Source organism: Sinocyclocheilus rhinocerous, unplaced genomic scaffold (genome assembly GCF_001515625.1).
Source record: "Sinocyclocheilus rhinocerous isolate Xijiao unplaced genomic scaffold, SAMN03320098_v1.1 scaffold2049, whole genome shotgun sequence".
Taxonomy (NCBI): domain Eukaryota; kingdom Metazoa; phylum Chordata; class Actinopteri; order Cypriniformes; family Cyprinidae; genus Sinocyclocheilus; species Sinocyclocheilus rhinocerous.
Window position 1 is genome coordinate 525018 of NW_015659530.1, and position 25912 is coordinate 550929.

Sequence of the window (25912 nt, forward strand, 5' to 3'; positions counted from 1 at the left end):
GACGCGTTTCAGAAAGGCGGGGCATAGAGGAGAAAAAATAATGTACAGTATGTGGAAAGTAATGTGTTTTTTAACCTTAAACCGCATAAACACATTTCATTACACCAAATACACAAAATAATGTTCTTTTTAGCAACATCATATGACCCCTTTTAAACCAATCATCTCCTGTTAAAAGGTTTCAAGTCAGTAAGATGTTTTTGTTTTGAAATAAATTAATACTTTTATTCAGCAAGGATGCATTAAATTGATCAAAAGTGACAGTAAAGACATTTGTAATTTTACAAAAGGTTTCTGTTTCAAATAAACAAAGTTCTTTTGAACTTTCTACAGTATTTGTAAAGAATCCTTAGGATTTTTATATGTTTCTACAAAGATATTAAGAAGTACAACTATTTTCAACATTAATAAAGTAAGAAATGTTTCTTGAGCACCAAATCAGCATATTAAAATTATTTCTAAAGGATCAAGTGACACTGAAGACTGGAGTAATGATGCAGAAAATTCAGCTTTGGCATAACAGGAATAAATAGCATTTTAAATTCTATTAAAATAGAAGACAGTTATTTTAAATTGCAATAATATTTAAAACATTTTAACTGTATTGTGATCAAACAAATGCAGCTTTGGTGACTGTAAGAGACTGTAAAAAAAATAAAAAAATTACTGGTTCCAAACTTTTGAATGGTATTCTAAAACAAGTCGCACTAGTTACCACCTGTGTGATTCCTGTGTGTATTTTTGTTTAGTATGCATGACCTACCTTTAGCGGGGTCAGGGAAAATGCCATGACTTCGGCTCTTGATGACAGATGTTTTAGGGGACTGCTGGTTCCCCGGTTGCCCTCCTTGACCTCCAGAACCTCCTGGCTCTCCAGGGCCTCCCTGACCTCCGAGTCCCCCAGAGCCGCCGGGCCCCTTTGGAGGGTGGGTTCTTCCATGGTGAATACTCTCGCTTTGTTCCTTTAGAGGGTGCCAGCGAGGCGTGTTATCCAGCTGAGCTGTGTTTGAGAGATCAATGAGCACCTAAAAAAAAAAAAGTATTAAAAATGTGTAATTTACTCATCTGACTTCATAGAAGCTTCATAGAAAAAAACTGTTCTTTGGTGGATAATAATATAAATAGATACTGACAGAAACAAAAACTGACTTAACACATTTCATAACAATCTTAATCCTTCTCTTGTTCTCAGCACTGTGAGGTTATCATGTGGAGACAGGATACAAGGAGCAATAAACTTAGATTATGTATTTCAAATGTTTATGTAGCATATTTATAGCCACACTTGAGGCTAGTGAGGTTTCATAAAGAGATGACCTCACAAGAGGCAACACCAATGCATCTACGGTCCATGCCACCAATGATGATAATGACATTATCAGATCACAGACTAAAATGTGGAAAAATTCCATCTTCTACATGAGTTTATGGGCAATCTATGCAAGCATACAGCAGCACTCTTACAATGAGCTGGTGTGAATCTGCACAATGGTAGAGTTGCACAACTGTACTTAATATTTACTGACTTTGAGGGAATCGTTTCAAGAATTTATTGACATCAAACAAACTTCAGAGGTAGAGGTTGCTTTGAGGTAGATCTGAGACACCGCACAGATGACACAGTAGGTTTCACCACATGAATGACAGCTAGATAATGAAAGAAAGGAAATCCAAACACACATACACACACACACATACACGCACCAATGAAAAAGCAAAATGAAAAGAAAAAGAAACACCACGCTACCTTGCGTTCTGGACAACCATGACTTGGCTGAACCATTCCGGAGATTTGTATGGAATGCAAAGTAAAAGTAGACAGACAAACAGACAACAGTCAGAGAATCCAAGGAAAGGGTAGACAGAAACCCCTCAAAAAACGTTGTGGTCCAGGTGGAGTCGTGGCTGTGGGGCTTTTAGAGCCAGACAAAAGGATAATTTGTGCAGGTAATAGGAACTAATCTCATAAACACCGCAGATATGGCCATTAGGAGATGGCAGATATAGCATTACACACCCCATACTGGTGGAAGCCATATCGATTGTGCTGTCTCCGCAGTCCGAGACACTGAGCTTGATTACTAGGTAGCATGTTAAGAGAGGAACTCATCTGACTTCATAGAAGCTTCATAGAAAAAAACTGTTCTTTGGTGGATAATAATATAAATAGATACTGACAGAAACAAAAACTGACTTAACACATTTCATAACAATAAACCCTGGAAGAGAAGACAAAATGCTAGCTAACATTAAATCACATCTAAGGAATTATGCAAATGATGTTTATCTCTGCCATCATTGTGTGTGTGCACGGAATGGCACTTTTATCTTATAACACTCACTTCACCCAGGAAATCATTTGAGGAATATCTGTCATAATCCCACACAGTAACCTCCAGAGTTTTCTTCTTCAGCTGAGCCGAACACACACACACACACACACACACACACACATTTTCAATCAGATGCAGGAAAAAAGACATAATTCATCAAGGCATAAACATCTTTTAACATGTAATCTGTGACTCAGTAAACAGCATAGCAATGACAGCAAAACTGGGTCAACTTTCAGAGTTTTCAAGCATGGAATGCCAAGTTTGGATTGAAAAAAATGGGACACATGGGGGATGTGACTGTGATGTAACTTCCCTTGTGTTTTTGACTACTTTAATTACATGTAAAAAGATCTGTGCATATTCCTTTGACTATATAGGCTACAACCTTATATATAGCTAGAGTGAGATCAAAGATGAATTGTAATAAAGAGTAAAAAGAGAGAAAAATACAGAGAAACGCATACACAGGGAGAGTTTTTCATATAGATATGATCTTTTAGAAGAGATAAGAGAACTGGCTAATATTTTGAAACAATTTGTTTGAACTGAATTGATATTTTTTAAATAGGAAATAACTATATAAAATCTGATCATTTGCATAGGTACAGAACAACTATACATTTACAATGATGCATATGAAAACAAAAATTAAGAGTTATAAATAAATACAAATGTATATAATATTTTTTAGTAATATAATTCAAAAGATTCACATTTTCATGAAATAGAAATATTTTGTAACATTACGTCTTTCCTTAAATGTGTCCCTAAACTTTTACACAGTAGTGTATATATATATATATATATATATATATATATGTGTGTGTGTGTGTGTGTGTGGAAGCCATATCGATTGCGCTGTCTCCGCAGTCCGAGACACTGAGCTTGATTACTAGGTAGCATGTTAAGAGAGGAAGGCTAAGCTAATAAAAATTGACTTCTCTAAGGAAGATCTCTTCCACTTTAGCCTTCCAATAAGTCATTTCTGTACTAAAGAGGTGAGGACTTCTGCCCAGGAAGGGAGACCTTTAAGCCCACTTGATATGCAAGTTTTTATCAGTTACATTTTTTTATTCCGCCATCCAGCATTTAAGTTTATTGTTAAGCATGTTTTAAATTTTCATTCCATTAATTATTATGGAATAATTTGTAAAGGGGTACAACGGAGCTACAGGCGCACTTGATATTGTTTTGCAGAATCTTGATATTGAAAAAAAAGGTGATTTTTCGTAGACCAAGAGTAAAACAATAACAGGAGCTATTCCAAAAAAAAAAAGGGTAAAGGAACTAAATTAAGTGACTCAAGATTCAAGTAACCTTAAAAAAAAAAATAATAATCTGACAATAAATCAACCACAATTACAACATTTATATATGTGGACAAGGACAAACATAAAATAAATATACGTAGTACATACTGTAGAGACTCTCTAAATCTTTCATTCTTCACTCTTACTATCACTTTAACACTTTCGCGCGCACACACACACACACACACAGAGAATCGTGTGCACGGGGATACTCACCCTCTCCCTGGCAAGAGATAGACCTTTACGAAGGGGTCTGTGTAGCCGTTGTTTTCTCTAGGAGCGAGGTTTCTAGCTTGTAGCACGTGAACAATCAGATTGCCCATATTCCTGTCGTAGTTGATTTGAAGCTGAGGAAAAGATACATTATGAGATACATACTACTATAGATAGTCTATTCAATTTTAATTTCACTCTAAAATAAGCACTGGAAGGCTGCAATTTAAATTCAATAAAGCAGTCAATACTGGAGTGAGTCAGTAAGACTGATAGATCATAATTAAAGCAAAAAAATATTTGGTTTTTAGTGCATTTTTCATTTATTTAAATCAATTCTTATTCGTGAACAGTAACAGTCTAAAAAAACAACAAAACATTTTTCCTCAAAAACTGATTTTTCTTTACTTCTACACTGCGCACTTCTGCAACTTTTCATCCTGCACAAATAGTTTTGTTCACACTTTAAATAAATACCTAAATAGCATGAAAAATATCAATAGATATTCTGTTAAAATAGATATTCCAAAATCATTGATGAATTGTTTACAGAATTGTAAACAATATAGTTAGCTGTCTTATTCAGGTAAGTAGAAATGGGAATAATGACTCAATCTGCTTATGGCAATGTTTTACATGTTGCAAACAGTCAAAACACAATCATGCAATTTAAATTATTTTTTAGAATAGTCTTATACAGTACGTATAAATTTGGTGATTGTGAAATTGGTGCACAGACTCACTTGTATTTCACCAGTGACTGGATGCGGTTGTGGCTTCAGAACCTCTGCTGACTGAAAAACAAAATAATGAAAACTAAATCCATGTCTGCTTTAAATCTAATTTGCAGTTCCAAAATTTAGACACAACATTTGGTATATGCTCTATATACAGTATTTGGCATCTTCCTGCACATTTTTGCACATACAGCACCTTGCTACTATGGCGTTTCTTGTTGACGGAAGGGGACCGGGGTTGCCCAGGGCTGGGGACCCCACTGGAAGCCGCAGATCCGGTGCCAGAGTGCAAGTGTCCTGCTCTCTCCAGAGCAGACAGCACGGAGGCAGGAGCCTGCTGCTGCGAAACCTTCTGCAGCTCTGCAGCCAGCTGCTTTGGGTCTATACCTGGAGAACGCTGATGCTCACCTACAACACACGCACACAAAACAAACCCATTTCAACCTACTGATCAATACAGACACCTTTTTTACGGTGAGGAGTGCAAGAACTTTGATGCACACACATCATACTAACACACAGATTCATGATCTGGAGTTAAAATTAACTTTCAGTTAAAATAGCAGATAGCCATTTGTACCTACTGGTTGCATGCATATTAGCTGGACCTGGACCATAGCCTGCTTAAAAAGCTCATTTTTGATGCCACTGAAATATGTTAGTGAAACATAAGCTTAGCCAATGTTTTTATAGATTTTCCAAGTATTTTGGACCCTGTCAATGACCAAGATGGCTGCAGAGTGGACTGATTTACCTTAAAGGGATTTGTTTTAGTGTGAAAAGCTTATTAAAGACATGTAAGCACAGTATGAAAGGAAGAATACAAAATGTTGGAGACACTCACCAGCTCTCAGCTGAGTATGGAGCTCCAGTTGTTGAGGGTGTTCTGTGTCGGAGAGCATGTTTAGATCTCTAAACAGCAGTCAAGATAACAAATATATTAGCATATTGACTTAAAGACCAAAAACTGCAATATAGTACAGTTAAAACAAATAGTTAAATTCTATCTATATGACGAAATGTAATATTGCAATACTGTCTGGGGTCATTTATATCAAAATTAATACTTTTAAAATACTTTTAATGATTTAAAATTAATCAACACTGACATTGAATTGATCAAATGTGACAGTAAAGACTTCTACGTTTTACAAAAAATATTAAGCAGAACAAATGTTTTCAAATGGAGGAATTTTGAGTGATTTCTGAAGGATCAAGTGACGCTGAAGACTGGAATAATGGTTGCTGAAAATTCAGTTTTGCCATCACAGGAAAATATGACAAGATCAAATATATTCAATTAATTGTACTGTTTTTTATGGTTATTATTTTGTTATAAATGCAACAGTTGTGTACATGGTACTACCATTGTCTTTCTTCAACAAAAGAGTGCCGTTAACATGGTTATTTTTGTTGGTGTTGTTGGACTAAATTGAGTCTTGAACACTAAATACATTATTGCAACTTACAGGCGCACACATATTTCTGCCTCTCCATACTGCTGGCCCACAATGCTTTGCACTTCTTCATATGTCTTTCCCAGCAGATAGATTCCATTCCACTCCAGAACCTGCATTCCTGAGGAACACAACACATGCCATCAGAACCAGTGAGTGAAATACATTTATTAGGTTAGAATAGTAAAAACAGATACTCACAGTGCACCTTAGCCAAAAGTAAACATTATTTGTCTGCATATTGTTATGGAAAGTATTAAAAAGAGCTGTTGCTTATAAGTCACCAACTGTATGTTTATTTTTAAAAACCTCAAAACTAGAACCAAAAACTATTATGATAAATTCACACACAGATAGAGAGATAGATGCTATTGTGATTCTGTAGGGGGGAAAAAGGAGAAACAATCATTGAATTAACAACACACATAAATAACACACACACACTTTTTCAATAGCACGCTTCCCTGAGCACTTCACTCACTACAAGAAAACAGTCCTGGAGCATCAGAGACCGAAAACAAGTGCAGAAAACAGAGAGGAAAAAAAAACTATTTTAAAAGCATCACTGCAAACTCAAGCCCACTTCAGGCCAAACCCCGGGCACTTACACAAATGAAAGCGAGTCTTCAGATAGGTCTTTTGCATTCGGAGTGCTTCAGCGGCTGATGACAACAGGATATCATTCAAATGTCTGTTCATCTCCACACAATCAATCCCTTCAGTTTTCACTCAAAAACCTCTCAAATGTTCAGCAAGTATGTCAGTCATGTCTCCATATTACTCTGCAAGATTACCACTAGGCTAAAACCATTATTTCAGCTTTGAAGTTAGTATCTAAATGATTCATGCATAATTGGGAATCCGATTCGGCTCATTTGTTGAAAATACTTTGTGCTATACAAGTGAACATTTAAAATCATCTTCAAAAGCCTTTAATGTTAAAAATGCTGTAATACTTTCCATTTTTATTCATGAACGGTATAGGTAATAATGGTAAAAATTGCCAATGTGTTACTGATTCGCTGGCTAAATATGGAAGATCCCTGTTCTATTCAATATTAAGCATGCATACTTCATGTTTCTAAACTGAAGTGCATGCATATGAGTATGCATTGTGCAATTGTGCATTCATTTGACTCTTGGCCCAAATAATAATATCGCTACAGCTATCAGATATTAAATCTGCTCTCTAGCACATTTTCCACTGTGGCAGCAGACATTATTATACTGTATCAAGGGAAAAGCATACTTAAGATAGAGAACAGACGCTTGTGTAATCTGCCAGGAGATTGGTGCTTGCATATTTCAGGGATGAAACAAATAAAATAGACAAAAGATCTGACACTATAAAAGGAAACATTTTAATACTAAGAGTCTTTGCTAAAATCATGAGTTATGAAAGAATAAAAATCAAACAAGCAAAAACATGTTCAGGGAGCTGAGCTATTCTCAGAGGAGCTCATCTAAATTGACACAGCATGCTGAGCCAGCATTCGTCAACAAGGAGAGCAATCATACCGCAACAATAGCCATCCCGGTTAAAATGAGAAATGGCCTTCTAAATCGGGCACTTTAAAGGGGTCATATGATGCGATTTCAAGTTTTCCTTTCTCTTTGGAGTGTTACAAGCTGATTGTGCATAGATAAGATCCCTGAATTTGCAAAGACTAAAGTCTCAAAACCAAAAACATGACCTTTAAGAATTGAAAAATGCAAAAAAAACTGTTTTGAAACCAAATTTGCTTATCGCATCTATTTCGCTTCATTAACCCATTACTGTCTGCAAGAAAATTGAACTTGCTTATGTTATCTGATTGACTAATTGATAAGTTCTTACCTTCCACAACTTTTCCCATATGCTCAGCACATCCTCCTGCTGAAACCTTAGCGATGTAGGCTCCGATCTTTCCGTTGGTCCCTGGAATCTCTTTTCCACCCACAACTCTGATTCCCAGCCCACTCCCTGAATTCAGACGGGTTCAGTTTAGCTGATGAATGGCTGAGTAATTGGATTCTAATCAGAGTATCTCAGAATCATTTTAAACATGATCTCTTCATCAATACGACGGCCACGAGATTGTTGTTTTGCTTTTCCTTCCAGTAATTTAATTTGCAGGCCTAATTGACTACAATTCGCTGTGTATCTTGTGGAGTAATTGCTATGAAAACATACCTGAGATGGTGTGGTCCTTGGGGTCCCGTTGCAGTTTGATGCGAGTGTGTGGGAAGGGGTAATGGCTGCCTTTCATCTGCAACAACGAAAACAATTCAAGCAAATGAACAATAGCTGAAGTTCTAACACGTGCTTTTGCTGATGCAGTCTGGTGTTCTTTCAAAGATAGGTGCAGTCTATCCATGTGTTTGCATGGTGAATGTGGTTTAAGTAGAACATGTTCCTGGAATAACATTCAGATTTTGTAAGGGTTAGCCTTACAGTTTGTGTTGTGGCTAAAACATCATTGATATTGACCTATAATTGTACAGGTTTTGAGATTTTATGGTTAAAACTATAGGTATGTTGTTCCGGGATCGACAAACGTTTCCAGGAACACATCCTACTTGGCAAAATCACGTTCACACTGGGGGTGCCACCTTACCTGTCTTCTCTCTGGCCCGGCTTCTGGTCCACCACGTCCCTGGCGGGGTTTGTCAAACCAGTCTGTCTCCTCATGCTGAAGGTGATATGCTAGAAGACAGGAAGAAAGCATCCGCTGTACCATCACAAGAGACAAAACTGGGGCATGTGTCCCACTCCACCACTTTTCTCCCAGACAACCATCCCTTCACCACCCCCAGTTGGGGACACTTCTTTGCTAGAGTGTTTGAACTGACAGCTTGATGGATTTGGGTCAGGGCTTCCAAGAACAATATTTATGTTTCAAAAGGGTAGGACACTAACCTTCCTTCCACAAGGTCTAAAATCAAGATCGTTTGTTTAGATAAATGCTAAGTGTACATAAGTAGCCTGACCCCCCGGGGGAAGCAGTGACAGAGGATGGTGAGGGCAGGAAAAGCAATGATCTGAGACGTGTGTCGAGGCATGCACACATGAACATGCATGCTGTGTCCCTTCCGGACCGGGCTACATGTCATGCGTCGAGAATTTGATAGAGAACCACAGCAGATATACGCACATACACACACCATCATACAACAGTGTGATGATGAGATGCCTTACCAAATGTCTGATGATTAGTATATTTTCTGTTAGTACACTCTCTAGTACACTAGTTCGCATATCCAATTAAAACACTACTCCAACAAAACCACAGCTTTTGTTCTATAACGCCAGACTTTCATGATGCTAAAGCAATTTACATATTTAAAATTGCAATCTGCACACCAAAAAACATTTTCTTAGTATTTTCATCTCGTTTTTCTGTAAAAATTTTAAAACATTCTTAAAGATAAATTTAGCTGAGATGCAAAATTGTAGCAAATCTAAAACTAAATCCTTTTAAGCATAAAAAAATATTACATTTTGTGAGATTCATGCTGAAAATAGCAGGTACGCTCTTAAAAATAAAGGTTCCAAAAGGGGGGTTTGTAGCGATGGCCTAGAAGAACCATTTTTGGATTCCCTAAAGAACCTCTCAGTGAACAGTTCTTAAAAGAAACACTTTTATTTCTTATTGTGAAGTATGAAGAACCTTTCGTACAATGGAAAGGTTTAATGGATGTTAAAGATTCTTTATGGAACCATTAGTGCCAATAAACATCCTTAATTTTTAAGAGTGTAAGACATTTTTTTATATATTTTTTTAAATATGCAATTTTGGCTCTCAAGCAAACTGATCTTGTCATGTCTTAAGAATGTTTAGATATTTTCATTGCAAAAACAAGACAAAATACCAATTAAGACAAGGATTCTTGCAGTGTACTTGTTCTCATCTACAGAGTCGCAATTCTAATATATAAGATTTGCATTCTATGAGACTGTATATAGGCCTGCTGCTGTTTTTCCAGCTTCCATTTCAAGTAGTCTAGTACTTTCTTCAAAGACATGGGGAATTCCTCGAATAATTCATAACTCGAGCTAGGGCAGACATGTCAGCACATACCTAAAATAGATCAGGCGAGCAATATCTTCTGCTTTGTTTACTGGGTGTTTTGCACAACCTGCAGGTGCCTTGATTACAATACTGTGTAAGCGAAGCATTTTTTTATTCATGAGGCAGCACAAGTACACCACAAATCATAATTTAACTCCTAATAGAGTGAGAAGAAAACTGACAACTGGATCTGTCTGCAGGAGTTTTGCAATAAAGAGTTTGACGTGCTGTCCTTCTGCAAGGAAATGTCACCTTAAATCAACAGTGCCGTCACTTTATTACCCAAGTTAGAGGATGCATTGACCATGGCAAACCTATGGCCTGTGGAAAACTGGCATTCTGGCGAACACGCTATTAGAAGGACATTTCTCTCTAATGACTTTTATCCTGCATCACCAAAACAGCACCCTTGTTCCGTATTTCAGACATCAACTAGTTTCGGAGGATTCCATTACATTAGTGGCATTTTGGCTTTATTACCCAAGTTAGAGGATGCATTGACCATGGCAAACCTATGGAACTTTGGAAAACTGGCATTCTGGCGAACACGCTATTAGAAGGACATTTCTCTCTAATGACTTTTATCCTGCATCACCAAAACAGCACCCTTGTTCCGTATTTCAGACATCAACTAGTTTCGGAGGATTCCATTACATTAGTGGCATTTTGGTGGGGCAAGATAAGTTCCTAGAGTGTCGTTTCCTAATGACACTAACTTGTTCTAGGAAACTTCTGCTACAGTATGCACACATATATACTTGTGTATGTAGACATGTATGTGCCTTGGTTGATATGATCAGGCCATGTCAGAGAGACCTTGAGGAAGTGCAGTGATAATGAACACCAGGATGGGTCTGAGGTGCACCACTGAGAAACGGCCGTCACTCAAGACTATGGCACGCATGAAAGTAGGTTTATGCTTAATGATATTTTGAAGGTTGTTGAACAACAGTTCTCACCTTTCACATTCCAGCTAGGACCTCCAGCTGTAGTACAAACATTGCATTTCAGAGAATTCATAGTAAAATTAGCCTTAAAACAGAGCTATGTTTTGCCAATAAAAAACACAAGTTACATTTGCAGTGAAAGTGGATGATGTACTTTTGCAAATATCTAATTCATGCAATTATCTCATTTTCTAAAATACGTAAAGCACACACACCATTGTAGTCAATATTTTACTCTATAGAGAGCCTTTTAAATACATTCTCCATTCTGTAAGGTAGCCCCATAAAAGTAATGATAATTGAATATAATAATATTTTTAAGATGTGCTGAAAGTATACACAAAGCTATACAGGAAATTATTTCTTTAGCAATACCGGCATTGGTGGTCTTAAATAAATGTCCCAGGTTCAAAACTAACTAAGCTCTATTGACAGCATTTATGGCACATTTGCAGAAACCACATAAAATATGTTTAAAAGTAAAATGGATGGCTTTAAAACAGCTGTGATTTATTACTTCTGTGTGTTTATACAAACTGAGACTACTGAAAGAGCTGTTTGAACCTTGAATGTTGCTTCAGAATAGGTTGCTTGAGAAACAAATCATTTCTGATATTCTCAAGACAGAGGCTGGGGTTACGTCTGTGCAAACCCAGCAGAGCATTTAGTGTTGTAAACAAATACATATTCACATTTTGCACTCTGTTTGTTTATACCATCTGTACACCTGGCTTTTGTTAAACTTCTCAAACAACTTGACGTTTAACACAATATTACACTATAGAGGGGATTTTAACATGTTTCTCAATGCTGTTGTCTTATTGGCATTGAGAGCGCCATGAAAGCACAAAGATTAAAAATATGTTTTACAATATATTTGAATGAAGCTTTATATTTATTAGCCAAACCATCTGTGTAATGATCTCATATATTATCTATAAGACTGATGTTCAAAACACTTTAATACCTGGGTGATTCTAAATAGTAATACTTGTGTAATGTTCACTACAATAAAAAGTACAAAATATATAGTATGATATAGTAAAAAAATATATAAAACTCACAGAAAGAGAATTAATAGAATATTCACTGAAAAAAAAAATATTATTCTTCATGTAGCATGCAAGATGTTTTTAAATTCCCATTCATAAGCCATGCAAATAAAAACTGAAATAGCAAGAATTTATTGAGGATGAAAATTGGAAACACCCATGACAGACATTAACATTACATGAAGAAAATGGTTAAACAAGCGAGTTACAACAAGTAGATTTGGAGGTAATAGAAAACTAAGCTCCAGTGAATGTATGTTATAACCAGATTAACTTCTAAATTTGTCTAATTTACAACTTTATATCATCAATTGTCAAAAGCACAGAAAAGAGGAAAATCTAAATTCACTACATTAATTTAGTCATCTGATTTGTCCAATCAGTGTGATGACATACTTGCATTTTTGCAATATGAAATATTCTGGATTAATGAAAACTAGACAAACTAAACCAGGTACTTGCATGAATATAACATATGAGAATGTCTTCACAAGAAGACAGAGGTTTACTTATGATTAACATAAATGGCTTAGTATCCCATAGCTGCTGGAAAGATAGTGAAAGATACTGGCAGCTAGTAAACAAATTTATATTCTACCAATCAACTGCAAATTTATATTCTACCAATCAACTGCATAACTGTTTTTCCCCCAAATACAGCACAAAACAAGATGATCACAATCTCATTTATATAATTCATAAATAGTGTACTGCCTTCCTAAGACAACCAGTCACTAAATGATTCTGACAGAATTATAGGATGTTGTAACTTCATAGACTGAAGGCAGATCAGTCTCCTCGTCAACTGCAGGGCTGTGATAAATAGCACAGGCACTGAGTGTATAATGAATTAAAATAGCTGAATGAATAGTTTTGAAGATCTTCTTAATTGCTTCTCTTCTTATATGTATATGACAGAACAATAATGGTGAAGGAAACAACCAGTTTCCTTTTGCATTTAAGTAGAATGCAAATTCACTAAGAAACACAAGGCAAACGTTTATACATAAAAAACAATTATGTATACATATGTAGATGAAAATTTAAATTTAAGATGAAATCATGCAAATGTGACAGCCTGCAAAGTGTAAAGCAAAATCCGAGACAAAAGATGAAAAGAGTAAAGGAAAATGTGACATTTGAATTTACACACAGATATAAATAATGCATTCAGAGCCATACAAAAGATGCATATCAACAGAAGCTAGGGTTGAAGATAACAGATCTCATAACAAATTTACCTTCGCTATCTGACATGGCCCCCTGAAGGTCATCGTTTATAAAGGCAATGTTCCGTTCATAGCCACTTGTCCTGGACTCCTCTCTCATGTGCTGTTGGACTTCTGGAAGAGAGTGACTGGAGCCAAACTGGTCCCGTGAGTCTGCTGAGATGGGTGGGAGTGGGCCTGCAGATGCTCTGGCCATGCCCATGGGCTGACCAACAGGGCTAAGTGGACTCTCCTCTTCAGAGTTTTGTGCAACAATGGGAATTCGACCCCTGCTCTGACTAATTGGCAGACTTGTCGGTTTAGCCCTAGATACAAACTGGGAATCAATGCCCTCACCCTCTGTTTTCAGGCGTAGTGAGGAGTTTGACAAGTCTCTTTTGATAGATAGGTCCAGTCCATATACAGAGGAAGGTCTAGAGGAAGGTCTTGACCGAGTGCCACTGGGGTAGGTGCCATCATCATGAAGGGAAGACCTAATGGTAGGCCCTAGGTTGAGAGATTGGCCAAAGTTGAGTGACTGAGCCAGGTTAGCGCCAAGAGCTGAACCCAAATATTTCTGTTGCTCTGCTAGGTTCTTCCTAAGACCAAATGTGATCTCATCCTGCAAGAGCCTTGCCCTGGCAGACAGTCCACCAACTGAGCTGGCAGAGGCCAAGAAGCTGCTGTAATCTAGCTCATGGTCCCTGCTCTCTTGGATGGGCGAAAACTTTGTAATTTTGGGGTCAATTAGTGCTTTTTTATTCTTTAGCTGTTTCTGGTAAAGAACTGAGGCAGGAAGTTGCTTGGCAGCTTGCTTCTCTAAAGTTAGTCTCCCGATGCTATATTTCTCAGCTTTGGGGAAATGCCTAAAACTAGTGTCAGAGTGGAGGTAGTGAGGCAGGCCTGTAAGCTGCTCGAGACTATCTGTACCGCGTCGGAACTCCTGCTTAATTTGCTGTTTCAACATCTTCAATTCATATGGCTCCTCCATGGAATCCTCATCTGCTTTACCATATGAATGCAATCGAGAAGCAGCCTGAAGAGGACCAAGAAAATCTGCCACATCTGCAGTTCGATGAACGTCAGCAGTCCGGAGAAGTCGGTCAGCTTTGCTGATATCCTTATCTGCAATACTGAAGCTTGAACCAAGGCCCGTGGAGCTCTTTGTGAGTTCGCCGATGTCATCAATCAAGACATAGTTCCTGGCATTATGGTGATCGAGGTCTGCATAGAAGGACTCAGCTGATATGCTGGACATGGGACTGCTGGCCATGCTGGCTCTCTCTTCCAAGCCCATCCTCAGATCAAGGCTACTGTATTTACCACCGAGATGGGAAACTCCGTAGGCACTCTCTGTGGATGTAGGGACAATTAGGAGGGGCTGGTTGCGTACGACCTCATAGTTTGTCGTAATCTTTGGTTCTAAGTCAGACAAAGTAGTCTGACGGGGTTTCTGTTGCATCAGAAGGAGTGAGGAATGGTCATAGCCAGTCTGCTGGGACTGCTGATTGAGTGAGGGCACTGATGAGTAAATGGATTGGTAGGGGGACACCTGCTGATGGTAAAGAGACTGCTGCTGGTACAATGTCTGCTGAGGATACTGACTTGTTTGGGATGCATATTGATAATGGGAGTATGGGCTCGTAAGCTGTGCATACTGAGACTCAGACTCAGTCTGTGGTGGGATGAACTGGTTAAACTCTGACTGTGGGGCAGTCCGTGGCCGTTCTAGTCCATGACCATTACCTCGTGCCTCTCTGATGTTGCTGACCTCACTATCTGACATGTAGTCTCGCTCTTCTGCCACTCCTTGTAAGTAGGCTCTCTCCCTCTTCTCTCTCTCTTTCAGTAAAGCCTCTTTTCTTCGATTTATACCCATTTCCAGATATCTCAATTTAGCATCTATCTCTTTCTCCTCCTCATCAAGCTCTGCCTGTATCTTACGGAGTTTTGAGGACTCACGTTCAACTAAATCCAGCTCTTTGTCTATGTCTTGGAGGATTTTGGCCCGCGCCATAGTGGTGTTCCTGCACATTCGTCTTCTGGCAGAAGCAGTGGTGTACCCAGAGAGGCCAATGAGGGTATCTTCTTCTGGTGGTGGATGAGGTAGCGTGCGTTTTACTTTCTTCTGAGTGCCAACTGGTGTGCCGCTCTGAGAACCTTTGCTCTGTTGATTAAAATATAAAACAGAAATAAAAAGAAAAACAAGCATGCGATAGACATGATATATCCAGCATGGACACTTGACATGTAATTATTTGGAGAAGAAAAATATAACAAATTGGTCCTTTAGATAACAAGAAAAGAGTGAATTCAAGTGCAGTACTTACAGAGTAGGTGTCTGTGTACTGGTACGTCATTCTGTCCTCAGTTGTCGGACTGAGTGACTTGAGGTCAGACAGAGATCGTTGTGAGGCCCTTAGTGATCTTGGACTACTGAGATGCCTTGATGAATCAGCGGTAAGCATCTTCTGTGAACTTTTCCCTGGGGACACTGGTGAAACCGGGGAGCATAATACCTTTGGAGATTTGGTAACTAACGATGCTCCAACATCACCAGCTGTCAGGTGTGTGCTAACACTTATCTCAGCAGGAGCTGGACGTCTTTTATCTCTGTCTGATGTAATATCCGAATCGCTTTCTGTTTGGCCCTCTCTGTGTAAATCTACTTTTGTGTCCACCTGAGCCCGAACAGGAGATCTCCTAATTGTCCCTGAATGCTCTGTCTGAACTGAAATCTCGGCTACAGTCTGAATCGCAATACTTGATACCTTGGAGCTTTTTCCCTTCTCTCCATCAGCATATCTACTGGAACGAGACCTGCGTCTGCTCCGAACCGGGATGTCCCATTCATCCTGATCCTCATCATCAGTTTGCACACAGCTATCTACACTCCTCCTACTTCTTCTCCTTCTACCAGAAGGAATCTTTTCAACACCATCTTCATCGTCTGTTTGAACACCACTCTCAATCAATTTCTTTCCACTTAATCCCACACTTTGCTCTTGCTTGGCTGTATCTGGCAGGTTTGTGGACAACTGCAGTTGATCCTTTGTCTGTGCACTCACTGATACAGGAATGCTTGAACTATACTGTGTAAAAGCCCCAGAAGTTGTTGTTAGCCAGTTTTGACCTGTTGTGGAGTCATGGGTGGACACTGCAGATGATGTTGAATTGTCATCCTTCACTGGCCAGAATTGTCCATTATCTCCCCCAGAATATTTTGAGTCACGTATGATGTCTGAGCTCAAGGGTGGGGACATACCCTCACTTGGCCCGAACCCATATGGGTATATCTTTTGCTCTTGTAGTTGTTGCTGGAGTTGCTTCTGTAATCGATGAATTTGCTCTAACTGAAGTTGCTGCTGTGCAAAGGTTTCTTGCTGAAGAATCAGATGGGCTTTGCGTTCCTCTTCTTGCTGCATTAGAAGTTGTTGCTTCATGTTCTGAAGCTCCTCCAGCTCCTTCTGAACAATGATCTGCTCTTGCTCACGGTAACGCTGTATCTCTTGCCTCTCCCATTCAAGCTCTTCAGCTAGACACAGCTGTTTCAACTTCTCTAACTGTAAGAACTCATGTTCAGCCTTGTACTGCTGGCTCTTGCTGTCATCTAAATCAGGGAAATTCGGGGATACCAGCATGTCCAGTGAGGCTGCTATTGCCTCAAAAGTAGCATCCGAGTAGAGCTCAGGAAAGGTTGTCAGGGAGGGAAGGAGACTGGCTAATGCAGAAGGTAGGATATCCTTTGATATATCAGACTGTGGGAATATTGATTGGTCTGTGGCTGTGGTTTGTACAAAGCCATATGGAGCAGGCTGATTTGGAAGTGCTGAAAGTGGATCCGTAGAATTGGTGAGACTATTGTATGTTGTGCTAAATATTGAACCTGGTTGGATAGTAATTGCATACGTGGAGGGAACGGGTGCAGCAACCGATGAGTAAACAATGCCATTTGTCGTTCTTAGCAAACTATTAAAGCCAAACGACGTTCCTTGAGAATATGGAGTAGTGGTGATCCCAGTAAATGCCAAAGTGCTTTTCTTTGAGTAGTCTAAGGCCTCTTCTGTTATGTTAGGAAAACAAGAATAGCAGCATCATCAGCATCTAAATGAACAATTGCTCTGTTTCATGCAACATTAACTAATAAAACATCAAATGGAAGCCAAAGAGCATGCAAAGATCTTGTCAGTGTCATCAGATTAGCAGGATGCAAAGCCAAAACACTGAGGGACAACACGGAGGCAAACGCATGCATCTGTGTTAAAAAAAGAACAGAAAAAGACAAGAATGAAAATCAAGACATTCAGAGAGAACATCACAAAAATAAGGGACATAACCAATAAATAATACATTAACATACAAATAAAAATCAATTAAGAATACATGCGCACCATCATACTGACCTGTTGACATTTTAGCTGATGTCAAATCAATAGCCCCCTCAGATGCCCCATTCTGATAGGTGAATCCATTCTTCCTTTCATAACTAAAGAGCCCAGCCTCTTTGAAATTACTGTCAGATATTGAAGCCTTCATGGTACGGAGATCTTCAGTGACAGGCGTTGTGACAATATCAATTTGATAGCCAATTTGATTGTCTGGTTGTATGGTCACTGGAGGCTGTGTTCTGCAGCTCCCTGTGAAAGGAAGCTTGTAAATTACATCACAGCAAACAGTCCGTCTTCCAGATGTTAGATCAACTGGTGTACCGTCATCTTCCAAAACAGTTGTGACCACTCCAGAAGATGAGGACAAAGCAACCATTGTTTTCATTGGCTTACACGTGGTGAGGTCTACAGGTCCAACTGCTGTTGGCTCTGTATGTATTGGTATACCAACAGGGCCATTTGTGAAGTTCACCGGGGCTATAGTAACAGGCATAAGAGTAGGAGCTGTGCTTGCAACAGCTCTGTATGAAAGGTTAATAGGAATCTCTGCACTGGTTGTAGCCTTAGGTTGTGAATTTACAGGTCTATACACTATCTGTGCAAGTGGCTCAAATGGATTGTATGTGGTAAGTGGAAGAGGCACTGAAGTAGCATTTCCCAGGTCCAGAGGCTTGTCAACTGTGTTGTTGTTGTAGGCAATTGTAGCTGTGCAAGTAACGATTGTTATGCTGTCAGTTACAACAGAGAGTGTTGTAGTGGGGATTATTTCAGCACTAAGATTCACAATTTCGGGCTGTACAGCAGTGGCCTGTCGCCCACTTGATTCACTTGACAAGGAAGACCTACTTGAATCTGGGGCTGTCAAATCCATTCCTTGGTCAGTCATTGTAACATTAACTTTAAATGTGGTAAGATCTATAACGTCACTAGGGTATTGTATTTTTCCATTCTGTTTAGGTTTTGGATGGACTTCTGGCTGGATTGTGATTGTAGCACCCACAGGTTCAGGTATGGGTTCGACAGGAATCCTCTCCTGGACAACTGACACAGTTGTTGTTCTTTGTACTTCAGTCGTGACAACTTGGGTCACGAGATTAGGCAATGCATCAGGACGCTGCTCAGTTGTTGAGATTGCAGAGTAGACTTGGCTCATGCTTGATATAACTTTATCTTGTCTACAAATTTCTTGACTCTCAATAGATTTTGTAAATTGGGTAAATGTGACTGGTACTGGTGGCACAGTTGTTGCAGAGGTCACTACTGGAATTTCTTGTTTTTGCTCATAAACGGTTTGCTGCTCTTGAAGCTGTGTTATTGGTACTGGTGATGAACCCAGTTCAGTTAAGGCCTCTTCAGAAGCTGAGACTATTAGTATTTCTTCCATATCCAAACCAGGAATGTCTTCATTTTGAGTTGGGATTGGAATCTGGGTTACTGTTATTGGAGCAGAATATGTTTTTTGCATTTGTTGCATCTCAAGTTCTTGTTGCACAGCACTCACTGTATAGTGAGGAACTGACTCAGTAGAAACTCCTGACACAGGGGCTAAGGCTACTGGTACCTCCTCTGACGATTTTGATGTATGCACCACTGAGACTGGAGCCATGGCAAGAGGAGAAATCAAGGAAGGTGTGGAGTATGTCATTGCCGGATATGCTGTTGGTTCCATAGAAATGGGCGGTGGTGGTGGTGGTGGTGGTGCTGCAACAGGTGCTGCTGAAATCAAAGCAGATGGTGCCATTACAACATGTGGTGTTATAAAGGCAGATGGGGAATGCATTGTATTCTCCATTGTGATATGAGGAACAACAGTCATAGTCTCTGATAGTCCTGATGATGCCACTACAAGAGGTGCTGAAACAAATGTTTGTACAGAAGCAACTGGCAGCTCTGGGACTGTTACACAAGGTTCCATAATACTTTGACTTGAATCCGCAGCTAGTGTAATATGATGAGTCTCTATTGTGACTGAAGCAAAGTCAGGTGCCATCACCTCAAGGGGTACTGCTGTATTTAAAGCTGAGGTAGGCTTTGGTGGGGCTGCTACAATTTGTGCTGAAATTAATGACACAGGTGCATCCACTGCAGATGGAGCAAACACTCTTGGGGCATCAGATGGAACATGCTGTCTGGGAGTTGGCAGTGATGATCTTCTCATCGGTGCTTGAGTTGTAATGCCCTCAACAGGTGATCCTGGTTCTGAGGGTAATGTTATCACCACATATGTTTCAAGAGTTCTAGCAAATCTGGGTGATAAAGGTGATTTTGGTGAAGAAGCACTGTGCTTGGTCTCTACAGGGGCAGTCAAACTTAGTGACAAAGCATTTGGAGGTTCCCTTGTTCTTGGCAGCGTTGCAGCACGAACTGCTTGAACAACTACTGGCTCAGGGCTAACTGGTGGCTTTACGCTCTCTCTTGATCTGTGACTAAATACCAGTCCTGGGGGAATGCATACAGGTTTGGGGGGAACAGGGGGTGGTGATTTGTGTGTCACAGCTGGTTTTATATTTACGCTGGCCACATTTGGTGGGGGTTCAGGTAGAGTTACATTACCTGATGAAGGAGTTGGAATAGACTTTTGTTGGTTAAAATCAGCCTTGGGTACTGCGCTATATGGCAATTCTGGTGGTGAAGCTGGAGGAGGTGGTGGAAATGAAATCACAGGTTTATCTGTTCTTTCTTGAGGAACATGGGGTTTTGCAGATGTCACACAAGGTGGAACTGTTGAATCAGTGATGAAACTTGATATTGTGGCTGGATAAGTAAAAGGAGAAACACTAACAATAACAGGGTGCCCTCTCCCATCTTCAATAGTTGTTTTAACTGCCACATTTTCAAGATTTGGCAGTCTGACAACAACGTGACCTTGCTGTGTCTGTACAACAGGAGAAATGATTTGTGAAACTGACTGTTGAGAAGAAATTCCATCATCTGGTACATTTTCATTCTGTATTTCCACCATCCTTTCCTGAATATTGGTTAGCATTGATTGAACTGGTTGGGAGGGTGAAGCTCCAAAAGCAACAGTTGTAGTAACAATGGGAGAAATAACAGAGACTGTCTTTGCAGCAGTATGCTCTCCATGACATGCTGGAGGTGAAACAGTGGCTGCTTGGCCTAATTGGGGTGTCATGTGTAGTCTGGTTTCTGCTGGCCTCTGAATAGGAATTTGAATAGAAACACTGGTTGGTGGCTGGATCTCTTTTGCTAAAGCAGAAATACTGGATTGAGCAGACAGTGGTGTGGCCACTTGTTCAACAGCTGAGCTGGTCTGGTCTGTAGAGAGAACCTTTGCTGGTATTGAGACTGATACCATTGTTGGAACAGAAATAGGTGCTTGATCCACTGCTGAAACTATAGCTGGAAGTGGGGCATAGGTTAGACAAGGTACTGGAAAGGTCAAAGATATTGACTGAGATGGAGATGGAGATGTAACCAGGTCTGGCATCTGTGCAGTGGATGGCGGGGTAGGCATTGAAACTGGAGTTTGTTCTTGAACTGGATGGCCTAATGCAGGGGACACAAGATTGGGCATTTGAACAATAACAGAAGTTTGTGTTAAAGGTCCTTTGTGAGACTGAATAATAGGCGTAGCAACTGTAGTAGTAGGAGTTTTTACGTGGTCAACTTTTGGATGAATTGTTGGTGCAACAGCTTGTTTGTCTGTTGTGGCTGATTCAGCAGTTGAAAGTGGTTCATGTATTGCACCGGCCAAAGGTCTTTGAGCTAAATCTTGAAGAGCTGAATCCAGTGTACAGGATGAAACACTATCGGGAGTAGGGACTGTTTCCTGTGTAGGTTTTGATATAACTGCTGGTTTTGGTGCAGGAGTTGGTTTTGGACCTGGTGTTGGCTTTGAAATAAGAATTTCAGAAGGAGTTGGAGTGCCAGCATTTTTTGAGACATGTGGTGAGGCTGGAATGACCGGTGAAGGGGATCCAATAATCTGTGTGGATGATGCAACAGGAGCAGTTGCTGACGGGTGTGTTGTGGCTTGCTCAGACACCAAGTCTGGAATGTGAATTACAACTGTGGCAGAAACTTCAGCAACACTAGGGCTAGCTGGAGTAGTTAATTCAGATGTCTGGCCAGAAACCGGAGAGGATGATGGTGCTGTTGTTAGTTCCATATTTGAATCTGGGGATGAGACTGCTGGAGATGTTGGTGGAGACAGTGGTGATATTGCTGTCGTCTCCACAACACGTTTTGATGAAGGAACTTCACATATTACAGAAATGGGAACAGTTTCAAATGATTCTTCTGGGGCCTGTGGTTCCTCCTCACTCTGAGGGATATCAGTTGGCTCAGGGGACATTTTTTCTTGTGTGACACTGTCCTCCTCTTCAACTTCCTCTTCACCAGAGGAGCACTGAGTGATCTTTAAGTCAGGAATTGGATATAAAGCTTTAATCCCAGATACATTCTGAGTATAGAATCTGAGTGTAGAATCTGTAATATAAGGCTCCAAAATGCATTCAATAGGTTCAGCTAAGTTGTCTTCTTCCCCACTTGAAGGGATGAGTATCACCTCAGGGGAATCATATGATGACTCAGACACAGTCAGAGGGGAGGCTGGAGACACAGGAGTTGACGGAGTAGGACTTGTTCCTGGTGTTAAAACATCGTTTTGTGTCTTCAATCGCTCTTCATAGGCATCCTCTGTTTCCAACAGTGGCTTTGCATTTTTATCTGTAGAAAGTGCATAATTTCCAGAAATACTCACATAACAAGTGTCACTGACATCAAGTGGCAAGGATGTGTCGATCTTTGTTGCATGTGCTTGCTGAGCCTCCTTCTCTTTTTGCATGATCTTGCTTCTTTTATTCATCATCTCTTCATAAGCCTCATCTGGTGTCATAAGTATCCTCACCGACTCATGTTCAGACATCTTTCTCAAATCTTGCTCTTGGGTGACTTTACCAAGAGCTGTTGCAGCCTGTTCTTGTTCTTCAACTAAAGTTTCATAAGCATAGTCCTCTATTAACATGCCTCCATATAATGGTTCAATATCAGGTGGTGTGAATTTCTCTGATGTTTTGTATTCCTGCGCTTTCTGCATCATTTCCTCATATACTTCTTCAGCAGTCTTTAATGGCTTCTCTGCTGCATCATGTGTTTCAGATGATAATGTTCTGTATTCTGCATTCTCTGGTTCAGATTCAAAACTAGGTGAAAATTCAGAGGAGGAGGAGGACTTCCATTCCTCCATCCCTGCTGCCTGCCTTAATTTATCAGTTTTAGGCAAATGATCCCGTCTCCTTTGCATGCCCAGATCAGCTCTTTCTGCCTTTAATTTTTTCTTGATCTTTCTTAACTGCGGCTGATCATCTCTTTCATCTTCCTGCTTCATCTGTTCACCCTCCTCATGTAACTCATCCTCCTCAGATGAGTCTTCTATAGTGGGAAGGGCCTGACCATGAGGTCTGTGTTTTGCCTTTCTTTGCTGTTTACTCTCCTCTCTGGCCTTTTTATGACTTGGGCTACTATCACTGTCCTCATCAATAGAGGAAACAGAAGTAGGTGAAGCTGTTCCTGGTGTGATGCTAGACACCTGAACACTGGATGACCCATCACCCTTGGACGAGTCTTCAGTCAGACTCTCATGCTCCTCCATGGTCTGTCTAACAGGAGTTTTTTGTATGATGGCAACTGCTGTGGTGTCAGTAGCTATGATCTTCTCATTGTCATTTGACAAATCTATTTCCACTCTGATTTCTTCTAATGCTTCTGAGACTGGGATGACTTGGGCAACTTGATCATCTTGGTCGTGAGAAGACAGAGTGATATCAGAAATCTCCTCAGGCTCTACAGTAAGTTTCTTTAGGGCACGTTTAGGCCTCATGGAATCATCCGATTTTTCAACTTCTCTGGTTTCTTGCTGTGAGTGTTGTTCTTCTCTGTGTTTTTCCTCATCAGAAGGCAAGTTCCCGTCTTCTCCCATGTGTATCAGTTGCCTGCGTATGAACTCTTCGTCATCTCCAGAATTTGAACTGTCTAGTTTGTAGTCCTCACTGCTAGAGGAAGCAGGCCTCACTCTTCTTCTCTGTATCTGAGGGGAGGGTTCACTCTCACTGCTGTCCTCGTGGTATTGTTTTACACTGTCTGGTGCTCTGACAGGCAACAGTTTTGTAGCGGTTTCTTTTATGCCCATTTCACTTACTCTCTGTATCTCCTTTAGCTCCTCCTCAGCCGAGCTGTATGATTCTACCGATACCGGCAAGATGTCCTTTTTATGTTGCTCTTTAATATCTGCTTTTAAGGTGTCTACTTTAGACATTTCTGGAAGACTGCTATCCATCTGTACCACAACATCTTTCTGTTGTCCTTCTATTGCAGGTTGAGTGTATATATCCTCTTTAACCTAAGGAAAATGAAGAAAGAAAAATGGCAAATACATTACATTAATATTGTAGCTCTTTTCTTAAAGGGGTCATATGATGCGATTTAAATTTTTCCTTTCTCTTTGGAGTGTTACAAGCTCTTGGTGCATAAAGAAGATCTGTAAAGTTGCAAATACTAAAGTCAAAAATCCAGAGATATATTCTTTATAAAAGTTAAGAGTCAGCCACGCCTACCTAAAACGGCTCGTTCTAACACACCCCCACATATCTACATCACTATGTGGGAAGATTTGCATAACGCCGCCCAAATGTTCACACAAAGAAAGAAGGCGTAACTTTTATTCTCGCTGTAGTATTGTTGTTGCCGCCGCCATGTCGTGAAGGCACTGTGTGATTCGTTGTGAAAGCGAAACTACTTTGTTTGGCCTTCCAAAAGAGGACGATATCTGCTTTGTCATGCCTGGAGCTGATCCATGCTGGTTGCTGAGGAAATACTACAACTTTGCGCTGTGGATCGCCAGATCAGCTTTCACCGTGGACGAAGCGGAGTCCAGCCCGGGGTCGTCACATGTGGTTGCCGCAAGCCCGCCGGACACTCCTTCGTCGAATCTGCCGCCTCTGCTCACTCTAGCCCTTCGGCCGTTCCTCACGCTAGCCCCCGGCTTCTGTTCACTCTAGGCCACTGCCGCTCACTCAAGGCCGCCGTGTGTGACGCTGTGTTTCGTTGCTCCGATCACAAATGCAGACATGGTTTTATGTTTAAGCGGCGCGATGCAACGCACTGGATAGCTGGCCAATCACAGCACACCTCACTTGTTTAGAACGATGAGCTTTGTAAAAATCGACGCGTTTCAGAAGCTGCCTCCTATTCACGACTAACAATTTTTTAATGCACTAAAATAAAATAATAATATAAAACAAATGTTTAAATTATAAAATAAAAAAAACGCATTGCTCAATAATGTATATGTAACATTATACCTTTACTACATTTGCCTCAGTTGGCACTGCTGGAAGCATAGACATCGGTTCTGTTTCTACTTGTGTCTCGTCAGGGACTTTGTCTTTGCCGGTTTCTTTTAAAGTGACCTCAGCAGCAGTAAAAACAGCTTTCTGAGTCTCTGCAGCTGGTATTGGTGCCACCACAGCTGTCATCCCTGTCTGCAGCATATCTGTGGTAGGAACAACAGAGAGAGATGCAGGGACCACTGGAGTGGTCACCGCTGCCTTTGCAACAGTAGTAGAATTGGTTTTCTCCTCCTCTGCCTGCTTTCCAGGTGATGGTTTTGGCTCAGATTTTGGAATAGTTGTCTGTGCAGGTGCAGGAGTCTCAGGCAGCTGTATTTTGGATGTGACTGTAGACTTGTCTTTTGGGCTGGATATTGGTATTTTTCCCATGTCTCCCAGCTGATCAGCTAGAGCTCTCTGTGTTTGACAATTCAAGCACAACCACTCAACCTAGAAAAAAGACACATACAATAAGATTTGATAAATATACTGTAGCAAATAATTTTTTATTTAAATAATATTAAGAAAATATCTCAGAAATACAGACATCCTATTATTTTAGTGTCACCAAATATTCTGATGGTCCTTATTGCCGCACCATACTATTAGATCCAGCCCTATTAGCCCTATTACTATTAGATCCAGTGTGTGTGTGTGTGTGTGTGTGTGTGTGTGTGTGTGTATGTATGAGAAAGAATGAGAAAAAATGCTTGCACTGAGGACATGCTATGATTATAAAACATGCACGCTCGTGCACACACACACACACACACAGTCTTAACAGGAGATTAGGGTTTATTCCCACCTTCAGTGACGCAAACAAACCATAATTCATAGGCACATGGTTTGACTTGAACACTGTT

General features: G+C 40.2%; 1 protein-coding gene across 1 annotated transcript in view; it reads right to left on the bottom strand.

Annotated features, from left to right (window-relative positions):
- Positions 1 to 25912, bottom strand: part of LOC107723935 (protein piccolo-like) — a 76364-nt gene that overhangs the window by 10095 nt on the left and 40357 nt on the right. Inside the window, exons 17-32 of the mRNA XM_016532665.1 lie at positions 25023 to 25499; positions 17716 to 24061; positions 15643 to 17375; positions 13346 to 15479; positions 11065 to 11091; positions 8651 to 8739; positions 8227 to 8302; positions 7891 to 8016; positions 6066 to 6174; positions 5441 to 5508; positions 4793 to 5004; positions 4603 to 4653; positions 3863 to 3993; positions 3275 to 3362; positions 2343 to 2414; positions 764 to 1025 (exon numbers count right to left, since the gene is read on the bottom strand). Coding sequence (XP_016388151.1) covers positions 764 to 1025; positions 2343 to 2414; positions 3275 to 3362; positions 3863 to 3993; positions 4603 to 4653; positions 4793 to 5004; positions 5441 to 5508; positions 6066 to 6174; positions 7891 to 8016; positions 8227 to 8302; positions 8651 to 8739; positions 11065 to 11091; positions 13346 to 15479; positions 15643 to 17375; positions 17716 to 24061; positions 25023 to 25499 — 12001 coding nt within the window. The remainder of the gene's footprint in view (positions 1 to 763; positions 1026 to 2342; positions 2415 to 3274; positions 3363 to 3862; positions 3994 to 4602; positions 4654 to 4792; positions 5005 to 5440; positions 5509 to 6065; positions 6175 to 7890; positions 8017 to 8226; positions 8303 to 8650; positions 8740 to 11064; positions 11092 to 13345; positions 15480 to 15642; positions 17376 to 17715; positions 24062 to 25022; positions 25500 to 25912) is intronic.